This window comes from Somniosus microcephalus, chromosome 7 (genome assembly GCF_052327205.1).
Source record: "Somniosus microcephalus isolate GS21.2 chromosome 7, FLI_Smic_1.0, whole genome shotgun sequence".
Lineage (NCBI taxonomy): Eukaryota > Metazoa > Chordata > Chondrichthyes > Squaliformes > Somniosidae > Somniosus > Somniosus microcephalus.
Window position 1 is genome coordinate 91,020,217 of NC_140993.1, and position 18,559 is coordinate 91,038,775.

General features: G+C 48.8%; 1 protein-coding gene across 6 annotated transcripts in view; it reads right to left on the bottom strand.

Annotated features, from left to right (window-relative positions):
• wwp1 (WW domain containing E3 ubiquitin protein ligase 1) overlaps nt 1-18,559 on the bottom strand; it is a 204,733-nt gene that overhangs the window by 44,353 nt on the left and 141,821 nt on the right. For all 6 annotated transcript variants that reach the window (XM_085992735.1, XM_085992736.1, XM_085992737.1 and 3 more), the window contains 2 exons: nt 9,873-9,961; nt 312-471 (listed from right to left, as the gene is read on the bottom strand). In XM_085992735.1, coding sequence (XP_085848861.1) covers nt 312-471; nt 9,873-9,961 — 249 coding nt within the window. The remainder of the gene's footprint in view (nt 1-311; nt 472-9,872; nt 9,962-18,559) is intronic.

An 18,559-nucleotide genomic window follows, 5' to 3' on the forward strand; every position in this document is an offset into this window, starting at 1 on the left:
TCTTACGTCAACTGGGAATCACATTCTACATTCTACCACTGTGCTAATATTTCAATTTGTCCAACTAAATGGGCTTCAATACCATTTCCAATTATAGTATAATGTAGAAAAGTAAAGATTTGGATTTAGATTTTATTTGTTTAGTGGCAAATGGTGCAGTGTGAATTACAGTATATAAACAGTATCTCATTTTAGATTTATTCTCATAACAAAAAGAAAGCTTCCAAGGATCTGAAGCGAGTACATTACTCATAAACCCTTTTGAACTTTACAACTTAACAGTTCAACTGATTAAGGAATTTTGTACTCACCATTGCAATAAATCGTCCAATGAAACAAAAATATGACAGGTGATCTGGATTTATCGTGGATGCTGGGTTTATCTGCAAACAATAGTTGCTCTTCCCAGCGTACTCAAAAAGACAGTACATTGGATTTAACACCTCGTGGGATAGCAGAAAGAACCATTCTCTGTGTGAATAAAATTAAACATCACTTTTAAAATGTAATATTCATCACTTGACAATTAAAAAAAAAATACTGTCAATATTCTAATCCCATCTTTGCTGACAAATGGAATCTCCCACTCTACAAGGCTGGAGGGTGATAAATTTAACTGCCCTCTGAAATGGCCCAGCAAGCCACTCAGTTGTACAAAACCGCTATGAAAAACAAGAATAATAATAAAACCGGATGGACCACCCAGCATCAACCTTGGCACCGGCTTCGGACATGACAACAGCACGCCCAACCCACTAAAGTTCTCCTCACTAACATCTGGGGACTTGTGCCAAAAACGGGAGAGCTGTCCCACAGACCAGTCAAGCAACAATCTGACATAGTCATACTCACAGAATCATACCTTTCAGCCAATGTCCCAGTCTCCTCCAGCATCATCCCTCGGTATGTCCTGTCCCACCGGCAGGACAGACCAACTAGAGGTGGCAGTACAGTGGTATACAGTCGGGAGTGAGTCTTCAACATTGATTCCAGACCTCATGAAGTCTCATGGCTTCAGGTCAAGCATGGGCAAGGAAACCTCCTGCTGATTACCACCTACTGCCCTCCCTCATGATGAATCAGTACTCCATGTTGAACACCACTTGAAAGAAGCAATGAGAGTGACAAGGGCACATAATGTACTCTGGGTGGGGGACTTTAATGTCCATCACCAAGAGTGGCTCGGTAGCACCACTACTGACCAAGCTGGCCGAGTCCTAAAGGATATAACTGCCAGTCTGGGCCTGCGACAGGTGGTGAGAGAACCAATACGAGGGAAAAACCTACCTGACCTCATCCTCACCAATCTACCTGTCGCAGATGCATCTGTCCATGACAGTATTGGTAGGAGTGTCCACCGCACAGTCCTTGTAGAGACGAAGTACCGTCTTCACACTGAGGACACCCTTCATCATGTTGTGTGGCACTACCACCGTGCTAAATGGGATAGACTTAGAACAGATCTAGCAGCTCAAAACTGGGCATCCAAGAGGCACTGTGGGCCATCAACAGCAGCAGAATTGTATTCCACCACAATGTGTAATCTCATGGCCCGGCATATCCCTCTCTCTACCATTACCATCAAGCTAGGGGACCAACCCTGGTTCAATGCGGAGTGCAGAAGAGCATGCCAGGTACAGCACCAGGCGTACCTAAAAATGAGGTGCCAACTTGTGGAAGCTGCAACACAGGACTACATGCATGCTAAACAGAGGAAGCAGCATGCTATAGACAGAGCTAAGCGATCCCACAATCAAACGATCAGATCAAAGCTCTGCAGTCCTGCCACATCCAGTTGTGAATGATTGTGAACAATTAAACAACTATCGGGGGGAGGAGGCTCCATGAATATCCCCAACCTCAATAATGGCGGCGCACTGCACGGGAGTGCAAAAGACAAGGCTGAAGCGTTTGCAACCATCCTCAGCCAGAAGTGCCAAGTGAATGATCTATCTCGGCCTCCTCCTGAGGTCGCCACCATCACAGAAGTCAGTCTTCAGCCAATTCAATTCACTCCACGTGATATCAAGAAACAGCTGAGCGCACCAGATACAGCAAAGGCTATGGACCCCAACAACATCCCGGCTGTCGTGCTGAAGACTTGTGCTCCAGAACTAGCCATGCCTCTAGCCAAGCTGTTCCAGGACAGCTACAGCACTGGCATCTACCTGACGATGTGAAAAACTGCCCAGGTATGTCCTGTCCACAAAAAGCAGGACAAATCCAATCTGGCCAATTATCGCCCCATCAATCTACTCTCAATCATCAGCAAAGTGATGGAAGGTGTGGTCAACAGTGCTATCAAGCGGCACATACTCACGGAAGCTTAGTTTGGGTTCCGCCAGGACTACTCTGCTCCGGGCCTCATTACAGCCTTGGTCCAAACATGGACAAAGGAGCTGAATTCTAGAGGTGAGCTGAGAGTGACTGCCCTTGACATCAAGGCAGCATTTGACCGAGTGTGGCATCAAGGAGCCCTAGTAAAACTGAAGTCAATGGGAATCAGGGGGACAAGTCTCCACTGGCTGGAGTCATGCCTAGCACAAAGGACGGTGGTTGTGGTTATTGGAGTTCAATTATCTCAACCCCAGGACATTGCTGCAGGAGTTCCTCAGGGCAGTGTCCGAGGCCCAAGCATCTTTAGCTGCTTCATTAATGACCTTCCCTCCATCATAAGGTCAGAAATGGGGATGTTCGTTGATGATTGCACAGTGTTCAGTTCCATTTGCAACTCCTCAGATAATGAAGCAGTCCATGCCCACATACAGTAAGATCTGGTCGACATTCAGGCTTGGGCTGATAAATGGCAAGTAACATTTGAGCCACACAAGTGGCAGGCAATGACTATCTCCAACAAGCGAGCGTCTAACCACTGCCCCTTAACATTTAACGGCATAACCATTGCCGAGTGCCCCACCATCAACATCCTGGGGGGGTCACCATTGACCAGAAACTTAACTGAACCAGCCACATAAATACTGTGGCTACAAGAGCAGGTCAGAGGCTAGGTATTCTGCAGCGAGTGTCTCACCTCCTGACTCCCAAAGCCTTTCCACCATCTACAAGGCACAAGTCAGGAGTCTGATGGAATACTCTCCACTTGCCTGGATGAGTGCAGCTCCAACAATACTCAAGAAGCTCGACACCATCCAGGACAAAGCAGCCCGCTTGATTGGCAACTCATCTGCCACCTTAAACATTCACTCCCTCCACCACCGGCGTACCGTGGCTGCAGTGTGTACCATCTATAAGATGCACTGCAGCAACTCGCCATGGCTTCTTCGACAGCACCTCCTAAACCCGCGGCCTCTTATCACCTAGAAGGACAAGGGCAGCAAGCGAACATCACAACCTCCAAGTCACACACCATCCTGACTTGGAAATATATCGCCGTTCCTTCATCGTCACTGGGTCAAAATCCTGGAACTCCCTCCCCAACAGCACTATAGGAGTACCTTCACCGCGATTGAAGGCGGCGGCTCACCACCACCTTCTCGAGGGCAATTAGGGATGGGCAATAAATGCTGGCCTTGCCAGCAGCGCTCACATCCCAGGAATGAATTTTTTTTTAATTCTCAAGTTGCAAGATCAATAACAACCTGTTTAGTCTTTAAACTTGCTTGGTGCATCTATTGAAATTAAAGCTGCAACATAAGCAAAACTAAATGTTCATTCAAAATAAATGTTTTCGGGACAGTTTTGTTAAAGGCAAATAGTGTTTGATTAACCTGATTGAGTTCTTTGATGAAGTAACAGAGGGGGTTCATGAAGATAGTGCAGTAGCTGTTGTATATATGGGCCTAGAAATTCAGTATAGCCACTTTTGGGGCGGTAAAGTCGGGCGGCCGCTAAAGTTTGCGCCCGCCGGAAAGTGGAGGCCACTTCGCCGATATTCAGTAGCTTTGGCCAAGGAGTTTGCTCGAGCGCTAAAACTGGCGTTGCACGCCTATCTTTAGGCGCTAAGCCGGCGGTGCAGACTGATACCGCCGAGGCCGGGCACAGCGCAGGTGCGGTCATGTTTTGATTGACAGCAGACACCCTGGCGCCGGCCAGCTCTTAAAGGGGGAAGGGTCGACTTGGTCTGCTGCCACGCCCTGGATACTGCAGCCCTCCAGCTAGGCCTAAACACTACTGCTGGAGAGAAATAGCGCCAGCAAGGATGCAGAGGGCCCGTGAGCGAGCGCAGCGCTTCTCTGCCCATGATTTAAGGGTGCTGGTTAGGGCTTTGGAGAGGAGAAGCCATATCTTATTCCCGGACAGTGGCAAGAAGCCTCCCAAGAGGGTGTACAGGAGAGCCTGGAGGGAAATCGCCCAGAGGGTCACAGCCAACAGCGATGTCCCCAGGACTGCTGACCAATGCCGGAAAAAGTTTAACGACCTCACTCGGTTGGTCAGGGTGAGTACCCTTTCCAGTGTCCTCCTCATCCTTGCATGTGCACCTCACATTATGGGCAAAGGGACCTCAAAGGCCTAATGGCCAGCCCTCATCCAGCAGCTATGGCACTGGCATGAACATCAATTGCACTTTCTGCACTTTACACACTGGCCAAGCTATTCGACCATGGGAGGCAGTGCACACAACAACAGGGCACCACACTACTTAGAGGCCGTCCTTTCTCTTGCAGGCCAATCTGGCCCAGAATCTGAAGAGCCGGACTGACACCGGGGGAGGCCGTGCCCAGTTCCAGCAGCTCAGTGACCTGGAGGAGCGCGTGGGTCGACTCATGGGTGCCCGGGTGATTGGCCCCGTTGCAATTGGAGATGCCGACCCTGTGCTGGGCCCCAATGGTAAGGACATGACCGTTTGGACCTCTCTCGTTCCCCTTGCGCTTCAGATCTACATCCTTTGCCACTGTCCGACCAATGCGCAGAATGCAACCACTCATGCCTCCCTCGCTGACGCCCTGTCCTCACTCTAAAGCTACTCTTGTGCCTTCCTGCTTTCAGCTGGTGAGGAGGAGGTCCCTGAAGCTGCGCGTGTCAGTCCCTCGGAAGAGGAGGACGAGGAGGAGCAAGAGGAAGGCGGCACATCGGGGGAACCCTCATCTGCGCCAGGGGATGGCAATGGAGGGGACACGTCTTGCCTGGAGGAGAGCCAGGGGGAAGTGTTGCAGGGGAGTGTAGCTCCTGTGCCCAGTGGCATCCTGCCACGCGGGAAGGGACGGCCAGCTCGGCGGCCTTCTCCCCAGAGGGGGGGGGGGGGGGGGGGGGGGGGAAGTGTTGCAGGGGAGTGCAGTTGCTGGGCCCAGTGGCGTCCAGCCATGCGGGAAGGGTCGGGCAGCTCGGCGGCCTTCTCCCCAGAGGGAGAGTCCGGCCTCCAGTCCGGAGACGGTCCTCGCCCAGGAGGTGCGCCTCCTTGATCAAATGTCCGCGGACTCGGATCGTCGGCACACCGAGTTCATGGGGGTTGTGGGACGGTTGCCTGAGGCCATTGAGTCCCTGGCTCATAGTGTGTCCGATTTCGGGGCCTCACAGGCCAGGGGTTTCGAACAGCTCGCGGCAGCACAGGCCAGGGGTCTCGAACAATTCGGGGCATCACAGGACGCGAGTCGGGCACAATTCGGGGCATCACAGGACGCGAGTCGGGCACAATTTGGGGCATCACAGGACGCGAGTCGGGCCGAATTCAGGGCAGCACAGGACGCGAGTCGGGCCGAATTCAGGGCAGCACAGGACGCGAGTCGGGACGACTTCAGGGCAGCACAGGACGCGAGTGGAGAGTTGATCAGTGGTGCCGTGCAGTCACTGGCTGGTCTGATGCGGGCACAGACCAGGGCAGTACGGGCACTCGCTGCTGCCACACTCGCTGTGTCACGCACGCATCGCCAGGGCACCCGCCGCGCTGCTGCAGCACAGCGGTCTGGCCTTCACCAGATTGCTGCGCTTGCTGCAGTGCCAGCCCGGCCGAGTGCCAGTGTCTCTGGCGACCAGCGAGCGCCTGGCATCAGCCAGCTTGCCCCCATTGCTGCAGCCGCCACTGCCACTCCCCCAGCAAAGCTGCGACGAGCTGCTGGAGAGACTGATGCTGCCCAGCCACAGCTGCAGCAGTCAGCAGCCGGCCCCTCGAGGGCCGGACCTCGTCTAGGCCGACCCCCAAGGGCATCTGCCGTCACGCAATGTGCCCCTCAGGAGCCTTCCCCCAGCCTTGCAACACCCACAGGGCCCAGGTTGAGGCGGAGCAGCAGGTCGGCCAGGGGCCGGAAAAGCCTGGACAAGGACTCGCCCTCTCGGCACACAAAGTAGAGAGTGTTGCCAAATGTTTTTTTATATGGGGGTGTTTGTGTTCTCTATGGGGGGGTTTATCTTGGTAAGGCCGTGGATGAAGGCCATTGTTTTTTTATATGGGGGTGGTTGTGTTCTCTATGGGGGGGGGGGGGTTCTTTTGGTAAGGCCGAGGATGAAGGCCATTTGGATGGACAAGTTTTGTTATTCCTCCCCAGGTTGTGGGAGAGAGATATGTTTTTGACTGTTTTTTGGGGGTGTTGTCTGTTTTTGGGTTTCATGTGGGAAGGGCCCTGAGTTTGTTCAATAAAGCTTTTTATTTATTCAGCTTGTCCATGTGTGATGTTTCAAGTGGTTGTTGCGTTAACAGGCTGAGGGCTTGCGGAGCGGCTGCATTCATGTGCCTTCATTGCCACAAGCCATTCCCTGACAGGGGGCCTAGAAGTGTCGTTCAATAAGCCGCCGGCGGACGGCCCTTGGACCTTGTGGCTCCCTCCTGGGCTGGTACTCCTCCTCCTCCTCATGGTCCTCCTGCTCGTCCTCCTGAGGTGGTGGTCCAACGTGAGGTGGCAGTGCCGGAGTCCTGCGGATAGCCAGGTTGTGCAGCATGCAGCAAACGACGACGAACTGGGAGACTCTATCCGGCGAATACTGGAGAGATCCCCCGGAGCGATCCAGGCAGCGGAACCGTTGCTTGAGGACGCCAATCGTTTGCTCTATGATGTTCCTTGTGGCTTGATGGCTTTCGTTGTATGCCTCCTCAGCAGGGGTCCTGGGCGCGCGGAGCGGGGTCATGAGCCATGTACACAAAGGATAGCCTTTGTCCCCGATAAGCCATCCTCTTGGGGGAGGCTGTGCCTGGAACATGTCAGCCACAGTAGTCTGGCGCAGGATAAATGCATCGTGGCTGCTGCCTGGAAAGCGGACATTGACAGCTAGGATGCGCTGCCTGTGGTCACACACCAGCTGTACATTGAGGGAATGGTAGCCCTTCCGGTTGCGGTAATCCTCGGCATTGGCGATAGGTGCCCGCATAGCCACATGCGTGCAGTCAATGGCGCCCTGCACCATGGGGAAGTCGGCGATCCTCGCAAATCCGACTGCACGCTGCTCCTGCCTCTCTAGGGTCATGGGGAAGGAGATGAATTGGTGTCTCCTTGTGAAAAGGGCATCGGTGACCTGCCGGATGCAGCGATGCACGGCGAACTGGGAGATGTTCGCTATGTCCCCAGCAGCGGCTTGGAAGGAGCCGCTTGCATAAAAGTTCAGAGCCACCGTGACCTTCACTTCCACCGACAGAGACGTCCTGCACATCAGCTGTGGACGCAGATCTCTGTGAAGCAGCTGGCAGATCTCTGCAACCACCTCCCTTCTGAAGCGCAGCCTCTTAACACAATGCGCGGCAGTCATGGTGAGATAGGACACCTGCTGGCGGTATTCCCTGAGTGGGTAAGGCCTACGTTGCCGACGCCTGATGGCCCCTCTGCGTCTAGGCATGGCTGCCCCTCTCACACAGCGTCTGCGAGCCCTTCGCACATAATGCTGGAACTGAGGGTTGGAACCCCATGCAGCCCCCATAATATACTTGCAAACAGTGAAATCACAATGAGTCAAATTTCCAAGCTCTGGCCAGAAGCCAAAAATACCTCTCCTATGTTGGCCCAAATCAGTAAGGTCTCTTCCTTGGTCTCTGTCCAGAAATCCGTAGCACTAAAGTCATTGCAGCAAAATGGCTGGCCTTTATAGTTCAGTCTAACTGCCCTTTAATTAGTGCTCCCCGAGGCCCGCAGGGCCTCTGCTGCGTTCCACTTCACAGTTCTTAACAGCGCCACGCCCACATTGGGCGGGCGCCACTGAAGTTCCGGTTTGGGGCGCACAAACGGCGTTGCACGACGAAATGACGTCATAAGTTGCGCGCGCACTTTGCGCTGGTGCTAAATGTCAACTGAAGTTGGGCGTAGGCGCAGATCGCTCTGCGCCCGGCCGCTAAGTGCCTAGCGCTCGAGATCCACTCCTCTTATGGCGCTAACGGCTGGCGAACGCAACTGAATTTCTAGGCCATGTTCTTTTAAAAAGCATTTGATAAAGTACCTCATAACAGACTTATTCGGAAAATAGAAGCACATGGTATTAAAGAGACAGTGGTAACTTTGGTACAAAATTGGCTAAGGGATAGGAGGCAGAGAGTAGTGGTGAGCAGATGTTTTTCTGACTGGAGTGAAGTATGCAATGAGGTCCCCCAGGGGTTGGTATTAAGACTATTGCTTTTCTTGTTATAGATAAATGACCTGAACTTGGGTTTAGGGAGTACAATTTTGAAGTTTGCAGATGATATAAAACTTGGCAACATAGTAAATAGTGAGCATGATAGCAGACGTCAGGATATTTTGCTTTGTAAATAGGGTATTCAATACAGAAACAAGTCATGTCATGCTAAATCTTTATAAATCTCTGGTTATCCTCAGCTGGAGTATTGTGTAGGAAGGATGTCAAGGTCCTGGAAAGTATACAGAGTAAGTTTACCAGGATGATACTAGGGATAAGGGAGTTCAGTTATGTGAAGAGATTAGAGAAGCTGGGATTGTTCTCCTTAGAGGTATTCAAAATTATAAGGGTTTTTGATAGAGCAAGTAGGGGGAAACTATTTCATCTGGCAAGTGGGTCAGTAACCAGAGATCATAGATTTAAAATAATTGGCAAAAGAACTAGAGGGGAAAAGGAGACATTTCTTCACAGAGGGTTGTTAAGATCTGGAATGCACTGCCTGAAAGGATGGTGGAATAAAATTCCATAGGAGCTTTTAAAAGGCAACTGGACATGTAAAGAGAGAAAGACTTGCATTTATAAAGCGCCTTTCATGACCACCAGACGTCCCAAAGCGCTTTACAGCCAATTACAGTAAACTCTTGTTTAAACGGCACTTAATCATCCGGAATACTTTAATAACTGGCAAAGTAGATAACCGGTAATCTTGCCGAATCCATCCAGCACTCGTTTTGCCGAGTCCAAGTCTTCCGCGGTGGCCGAGTTAGTCAGTGGTTTTTATTTTTGTTTGTGTTAAAAATTGCCTTGGTAGGTATACCTCTCTGTTATCCAGAATTTTTCATCAACTGGCACCATCCTGGTCCCGTAGGTGCCAGATAAGAAAGAGTTTACTGTAAGTACTTTTTGAAGTGTAGTCACTGTTGTAATGTAGGAAACGTGGCAGCCAATTTTGCACTCAGCAAGCTCCCACAAACAGCAATGTGATAATGACCAGATAATCTGTTTTAATGATGTTGATTGAGGGATAAATATTGGCCAGGACACCGGGGAGAACTCCCCAGCTCTTCTTGTACTTGAAGAGGACTAATTTACAGGGTTATAGGGAAAAAGCTGAGGTGTAGGACTAAATCGGACAGCTCTTTCAAAGAGCCAACTGGCCTTCTGCGCTGTAAGATACTATTGCTTTTTTCCCAACCATTTTTCATACAAATAATAAATTAATTTTATTCTAAGTTTAGTACAAATATATATTCTAAATATAACCTGGCACATTAGGATCTTCACATGCACACAGCATCATCTAAAGTTTCTTACTAGTTATCGTATTTTGTTAAATCTTACTGGAATTAGATCTTTATTTGCAAATCCTTGTGATAGTGCTTTACCTGGCCAATCCACCATAATCCAGTCCCTCTTCTCCTCTAAATATTACATATAATCGCCTTCGAAGGTCATACGGTTTTAAGGCCATGATCTGTTTAAAAAAACATTAATTTTTATGAAGGTTTTCTTTTGCACACATCAGGAAAAGTAAAAGTAGGCAGCTTAAAAAAGCACACTTGTATAGGGAACAACTGGTGAAGTATAGTATAATAGGAATATTGGACCAGAAATTCCACAGCTCTTCCGTGCACCCCCATTGTAACTTTGGCAGGTGTGTCGGCAGAGCTAGAAAATAAGCTGGGACTTGGATATATTGGTAGGGTCAGCACTGGAGGTCCCCGGTAGCACGCAATTCTAAAATAATTGGCAAGATTTCTGCTCAAGGATTTTCAGGGCCATAATTAATAACTGAATAGATATCCATTGGCTTGAGATTTAAATTCTTCTTAAATATATTGGCTAGTTAACACCTTTGTAATTGATTAAATAATACAAAACACTAGTCTTTCATTAATTACAAGCCTCTACATTTCTCATTGTAAGCTGCTAGCAGTACAATTACTATCATTTTACTACCCACATAGGAACTGCTAGACCAAAAAAGACCACGGTCCATCTAGTTTGCCTTCTACTATCCTGGTAATCAGCTGACACAATGATTATGGAATTGTTGACTAATCATAGTAATCAATCTCCATCAATTATGCTACAACAGACTCAGACATGACTCGAGTAAAATCTCAGCGGTAGAGAGCTTTGAGAATCCCAACATGTGACATACTTTATTGTACAGACTTGTCACAACAGTAATCTTTACACATCAAAGCGCTACCACAGAAGTTACGGGATTCCATGGTTCTCCATGTTTGCAGTTGACTTAAAAATGAGATATAGAGTCATAGGCCTAGAAATTGAGTTTGCGCTGCGCCGGGGCTTAACGCCGGAAATTTAGCGCCGGTGCTAAGTCGCGCTGTGCGCGCCAAAAATTCAGTAGCGCCGCGCCCAAACGGCTGCCGGCGCTACTGAAGGCTGTTTGCGCCTGAAAACTGGCGCTACGCGCCGCATTGTGGCGCTATTCCGGCGCTGCGGCGCCCGATGCGGTGCGGCAGGCTCGGGAAGTGCAGGCCTCCTCCTTCAGTTAAGGAGGAGCTGCCTGCACCCGCCCGCTGGCCGGTTAAATCGCCACAAAAATGAGCCCGGCACCTCGGGGAAGTGCCGGGCTCGCAGCCGAGAAGCATCTGTTCCGCGGGGGGGGGGGGGGGTGGGAGGTGGGGGAGTCCGGGGAGGGAGGTGCGGGCAGGCGGCCGGCGGGAAAGCGGCCGGCCGCCGCTCCACCTTTATGCGCCGGCGCAAAGTCGTGCAAGACTCTGTTGCCAGAGTCTTAGTTGCGGCTGCCACGGGCGAGGCGGCCGCAACTGAATTTCGGCGCTGGGGCCCGTCACCACGGCAACCGGGACGCTGCGCACACCGATGACGTCATCGGTGCCGGCGCAGCGCTACTGGTGTAACGCCGATGTTGGGCCCTAGTCAATTTCAAAACCGGCTGTAAGTCCAGCGCAATGCCCTCTAGCGCCGCAAAATGGCCGCTAAGCCCACTCAATTTCTAGGCCATAGGGTTTTACAGCACAGAAAGAGGCCCTTCGGCCCATCGTGTCTGCGCCGCCCATCCATCCCTGTCCAGTCTAATCCCATTTTCCGGCATTTGGTCCATAGCCTTGTATGCAATGGCATTTCAAGTGCTCATCCAAATGCTTCTTGAATGTTGTGAGGGTTCCTGCCTCTACCACCCTTTTAGGCATTGAGTTCCACATTCCAACCACCCTCTGGGTGAAAAAGTTCCTCCTCAAATCCCCTTTAAATCTCCTGCCCCTAACCCTGAATCTATGCCCCCTTGTTATTGACCCCCCCCTACTAAGGGGAAAAGTTCCTCTTTGTCTACCCTATCTATGCCCCTCATCATTTTGTACACCTCAATCAGGTCCCCCCTCAGCCTTCTTTGCTCCAAGGAAAACAACCCCAGCCTGTTTAGTCTTTCTTCATAGCTGAGGCACTCCATCCCAGGTAACATCCTGGTGAATCTTCTCTGCACCCTCTCCAAAGCAATCACATCCTTCCTATAGTGAGGTGACCAGAACTGCACACAGTACTCCAGCTGTGGCCTCACCAACGTTTTGTACAGCTCCATCATAACCTCCCTGCTCTTATATTCTATGCCTCGGCTAATGAAGGCAAGTATCCCATATGCCTTTTTAACCACCTTATCTACCTGTTCCGCTGCCTTCAGGGATCTATGTACATGTACACCAAGGTCCCTCTGACCCTCTGTACTTCCTAGGGTCCTACCACTCATTGTGTATTCCCTTGCCTTATTTGTCCGTCCAAAATGCATCACCTCGCACTTTTCAGGGTTAAATTCCATTTGCCACTTTTCCGCCCATCTGACCAACCCGTTTATATCGTCCTGTAGCCTGAGGCTTTCCTCCTCGCAATTTACCACCCCACCAATTTTCGTGTCATCTGCGAACTTACTGATCATACCTTTTACATTCTCATCCAAATCATTTATGTAGATCACAAACAACAAGGGACCCAGCACCGATCCCTGAGGTACCCCACTGGACACAGGCTTCCAGTCACAAAAGCAACCTTCGACCATCACCCTCTGCCTCCTGCCACTCAGCCAGTTTAGGATCCAACGCGCCAAGGCACCCTGGATCCCATGGGCTCTTACCTTCTTGACCAGTCTCTTATGCGGGACTTTGTCAAAAGCCTTACTGAAGTCCATGTAAACCACATCCACAGCATTTCCCTCATCCACCCCCCTAGTCACCCCCTCGAAAAATTCAATCAGATTTGTCAGACATGATTTACCCTTGACAAAGCCATGCTGACTATCCCCGATTAATCCTTGCCTCTCCAAGTGGAGACTAATTTTGTCCCTCAGAATTTTTTCCAATAATTTCCCTACCACAGATGTTAGGCTCACCGGCCTGTAATTCCCTGGTTTATCCCTGCTACCCTTCTTGTATAATGGTACTACATTAGCTGTTCTCCAGTCCTCTGGTACATCCCCTGTGGCCAGAGAGGTTCTGAAAATTTGTGTCAGAGCCCCTGCAATCTCCTCCTTTGCCTCCCACAGCAGCCTGGGATACATCTCGTCCGGGCCTGGGGATTTATCCACTTTTTGGCCTGCTAAAACCGCTAGCACCTCCTCCCTCTCGATGCTAATATGTTCAAGTATGTCACAGTCCCCTTGCCCGATTTCTATGTCCGCATCGTCTTTCTCCATAGTGAACACAGATGCAAAAAATTCATTTAAAACCCCGCCTACATCATCTGGCTCTACACACAGATTGCCACTTTGGTCCCTAATGGGCCCTACCCTTTCCCTGGTTATCCTCTTGCCCTTAATAGACTTATAAAACATCTTAGGATTTTCCTTTATTTTGCTCGCCAGTGTTATTTCATGGCCCCTCCTCGCCCTCCTAATTTCTTTTTTAAGTATGCCCCTGCACTTTTTATACTCCTCTTGGGCTTCTTCCGTCTTTAGTCTTTTGTAACTGCCAAAAGCCCCCCTTTTATTTCTAATGCATTTTTGTATATCCCTTGTCATCCAAGGTTCCCTTTGCTTGTTGGTCCCACCCTTGACCTTTACAGGAACATGTTGGCGTTGTACTCTCTCTATTTCCCTTCTGAAAGTCTCCCACTGTTTTGATGTGGATTTTCCTATAAGTAGCTGCTCCCAGTCCACTTTGGCCAGATCCTGCCTTATCATATTAAAATCGGCCTTCCCCCAATTTAGAACCCTTATTTCCGGGCCGTCTTTGTCTTTTTCCATGACCACCTTAAATCTCACCGAATTATGGTCACTGTCGCCAAAATGCTCTCCTACTGATACTTCCACCACTTGCCCGGCTACATTCCCCAGAATTAGGTCCAGTACCGCCCCCTCTCTTGTAGGACTTTCTACATGTTGGCTCAAAAAGCTCTCCTGGATGCACTTTAAGAATTCTGCACCCTCTAAGCCTTTCACACAGATATATACATATTTAGAGGGTTTTCAAATATAAACTACAAAAACTGTTGCGGTCAAGGCTCACAAACAGTACTTGATGTTTTCCATATTTTTTTTATTCGGAGAGTTAGCTCCTTTACAGTCTCAGAATAAGGGGTCGGCCATTTAGGACTGAGATGAGGAGAAATTTCTTCACTCAGAGGGTGGTGAATGTTGGAATTCTCTACCCCAGAGGGCTGTGGAGCCTCAGTCGTTGAGTATATTCAAGACAGAGATCGATAGATTTTTGGATATTAAGGGAATCAAGGGATTCGGGGATAGTGCAGGAAAGTGGAGTTGAGGTAGAAGATCAGTCATGATCTTATTGAATAGCGGAGCAGGCTCGAGGGGCCAAATGGCCTACCCCTGCTCCTATTTCTTATGTTCTTATGTTACAACAGTTTAAAAATCTCTCCACTCACTGCCCAATGTCAGCATTATGACATTCTCCAATAGTACCTGCAGAGCAGGAATATTCAACACACCAACAACTTACACATTGCCATATGCATCAAATGTTGGTGTATTCTACTGAAGGCAGATAAATTTGGATGCACCAATGTTGCTGTATATTCTCATTTATATAATTATTGAACAGTAGGCACACATTCTTATACCAAAATGATGTTTGACAAAAGTATTGGCAGTCAGTTGTAACAGCTTTTGCAATTTATGTGCTCTGGATGCACACTGCTCCTACTTAATCGATTTTCTTGTATAAATAAACCAAATATAAATTCAATGTAAACTGGTAAGTCACATTTTCGAACAATCATAAACCATTCACTGAGATGCTATCAGGCCTCTTGACTAATTCCATCCAAACATCAATTATTCCAGCATGCATACATCATTAAATTGAAAGCATACAGTGACTGTATAAATCATAAAAAGGACTTTCCTAAATTGCTCATTACCAACATTTAATGAGCTTCAGTCTTTTCCATATCAGCAACTCTTAACCAGAAATGTCATACTGACATTCAACACTGTACTAGTTCCTATATACAATCAATCATACATCTCGGCCTAGAAATTGGAGGTGGTAGCGCTGGCCGTTAAGGCCTGTTTTGTTGAGAAAAATGGCGGCTGCCTCACTTCCAGCGGGTCCCGTGGCGGCCGCCTTTTCAGCAGGTCGGCAGCAATGCCGAATTGACACACGGTCATCCATTTTGGAGCTCGCCGCTCCTCTTACTGCCCTCTCCAAAGCACGCCCGTGCGTGCAGCCGTTGGCAGCGCAGAGAGGCGGGAGAAAGTGGTGGTGAGCGGGAACCCATACAGCAAGCAGCTGCTGAGATAACTGTTAACTATGGAGAGCTATTGGAGTGAAAACTGCTTTCAATTAGATGCATCAAATCTCCTCCCCGATCAGTCAAACAGTATAGGAGGTAAATACTTTTTAAAATAAACTGTACTCTATGTACTACAGCTGTAATAATCTCAGGAAAAATCAATGCTGCATCTCCTTAAATTTTATACATTGGGGTTTTCTAGTTTAAGAACTGATAAAATAACGTGCACATTTTGGAAGTCTGCTTTTAAAAGGCTTAACAGCATACTCTCACCAAGAGTTCTTCAAAAGTCTGTTGTTAAAAGTGTAATTGAATCTTCTGCACCAGTAAGCTCTTAACCAAGAGATCATGTTACCCCCCTTTTTAAAAAAAAAATTATTTCCATTGATGTCTCCTGCAACGGTTTAAGGACATTTGTGCCACAGTCTATGTGGTGTTTCCAGTTACAATCCCTCCAGATCGGAGCCTGTGCTTTAAGAGCCACTCACCAGGGAGTGAATCCCCAATATGACATGCAGGCTAGTGCACTGTCACTACTAGCTGCAAGATGGTGCGTCCCCATTCCCCTCCGACACCATGGTGGAACATAAACTGACGTAAGAAAACTACTAGGTACTTGGTCTAAGTATTAAACAAGGCTTTAATCAACTGTTTTTCAACATGGAGATCTAGTTGTGTCCTTCACTAGTTCCTGTTAAAGAATGTCCTGAGCAAGCTGGGCCCATGCCCATGTATTTATACTCTCCCTGGACAGCGCCACCAGCAGGCCGCCCAGTATCATTTCATAAGTCATTTTTACATGAATGGCAAGATTCATGTCACAATCCTTTACATAACAAATATCTGAGTCAAAGGTCTGTGGAGCTACGGCAGCCAGTGAAGGTGGGAGTACCAGGCAATCTGGCACCCAGTTGTGGACCCCACACAAGGAACAGAGAAATATTTGCAAAAGTAAGAGGGGCGCCATTGTCAAACAAATGCGTCGTGATGTGCCACAATGCTCCAACCCTACAAGGGCCATCAGTAGACTCGATATCAAAACCCAGGAGCTGTCACCAAATGATCAGATCAACCGAGAACGCTGCACCGATCACCCAGACGCTACCTTCGGACTCCTTCTGAGGTTAGCGCCGGAACGAGCACGTTACACAACAGATTTTCCATTCCACTCACGTAAATTACCCGCCAGCACCAAAATACCGGTGTTGACTGTGCTTTTTCTGCAGGCGGTCGTTAGCCTTGACCCGCGGTTACCAGGTTTCCAGCCTGCTCGAATTTCTAGGCCCTTGTAAATTATTTCATTTTCAAATTTTCTCTGTATTCATTTCCATAAAGCTCTTAATTATGACTGGGTTGCAGAGGGACAAACAGTTGCTACTGAAGCTTTGCACCTCCAACTGGTAGAACTGGTATTTGATGGGGGTATGGTGTGAAAACCTTTCCAATCAGGTTTCCGCCCCTCCATATCACTGAAACGGCCCTTATCAAAGTCACAAATAACATCCTATGGGACTGTGACCCCGGTGCATTATCCCTCCTCATTCCTCTCACTCAATTTGTCTGTAGCCTTTGACACAGTTGATCACACCATCCTCCTCGTATGCCTCTCTTCCGTTGTCCAGCTGGGTGGGAGCGTCCTCACCTGGTTCCATTCCTATCTGTCCAGTCGCAGCCAGAGAATCGCCTACAATTGCTTCTCTTCTTGCTCATGCCGTTACCTCTGGAGTCGCCCAAGGATCTATCCTTGGCCCCCTCCTATTTCTCATCTACTTGCTGCCTCTTGGCACCTTCATCCGAAAACACATCAGATTCCACATGTATGCTAACGACACCCAACTCTGCCTCACCACCCCTCCACTGCCTCCGATTTGTCATGCTGCTTGTCCAACATTCAGTAATGGAAGAGCAGAAATTTTCTTCAATTAAATATTGGGAAGATCAAAGCCACTATCTTCAGTTCCCACCACATACACTGTTCCATAGCCACTGGCTCCATCTCCCTCCCTGGCCACTGTCTGAGGCTGAACCAGACTGTTCACAACCTCAAGGTCCATCTTGACCCAGAGCTAAGCTACCGACCCCATATTCTCTAAATCAGTAATACCATCTACTTCCACCTCCATATCATCACCCATCTCCGCCCGTGCCTCAGCCTATTGGCTGCTGAAACCCTCATCCATGCCTTTGTTGCCGCCAGACACGACTATTCCAACACTCTCTTGGCTGGTGTCCCACCTTCCACTGTCTGTAAACTTAAGCTCATCCAAAACTCTGCTGCTTGTATCCTAATCCGCACCAAGTCCTGTTCACCCATCACCTCTCTGCTCGCTGACCTACACTGGCTCCCGGTCTGACAATGTCTCATATTAAAAATTCTCATTCTTGTGTTCAAATCCCTCCACAGCCTCATCCCTCCCTATTTCATTTACCTCCTCCAGCCATACAACCCTCCGAGATCACTGCGCTCATCCAATGCTGGCCTCTTGCGCATCCACAATTTTTATCCCCACCATTACTGGTCGTGCCTTCAGCTGCCTAGGTCTAAGCTCTGGAATTTCCTCCATAAACCTCTCCGCCTCATTTAAAATGTTCCTTAAAACCTACCTCTTCTCTTATCTCTTTATGTGGCTCAATGTCAAATTGTGTTTGATAACTCTCCTGTGAAGAGTCTTGGGGCATGTAACTACATTAAAGATGCTATATAAATGCAAGTTGTTGTTGTCCAAGCTGTGGTCAGAAGGATGGTGGCAATGCACTTCAACCTGAGTTGTGCTGTTCACCAGCCTGTTCGTAAGGAGCTAATGGCATCTGCCCAAAGAGGGCTCAAATCCAAGTTTGGTACCTGTCTAATGGCCAACTACAGACTATCCTCTATAGGAGGGTGGCAGAGAGGTAAGTGGATCTCCTTTGCTCCAACTTGGCACACCTAGCAATGGAAAAGAATGGAATTGAATCAAAACTCCACGGCAGATTTGGTAATCTGAAATCCAAGCCAAGCAGGTTAGCAGTACTCCAGGACACCTTCGGGGATTGATCAGCCACTGTGGCTCATTAATGGCTCCTGGAGGGGTAGACCTGTTAATGGAGGCTGGGATTTTTCTTATTAGGGTAGACCAAGTTGAACAAGCAGCAGGAAGGTTACAGTGCCAGTAAGCTGCATATTTTTCGCCAATTAAACTCCATCGGCAACAGTGCATGCCTTGGATCTTTCCATCCTCTACCTAAACTCTCTGGATTTAGGCAAGTGAGATGTGCCCCAACACAAAGAGTGTGTGCACCCCCATATTGGGCAAACATATTATGTGGAATTATCAGTCACTTGATTTTTCCCTCTCCCAGGTAG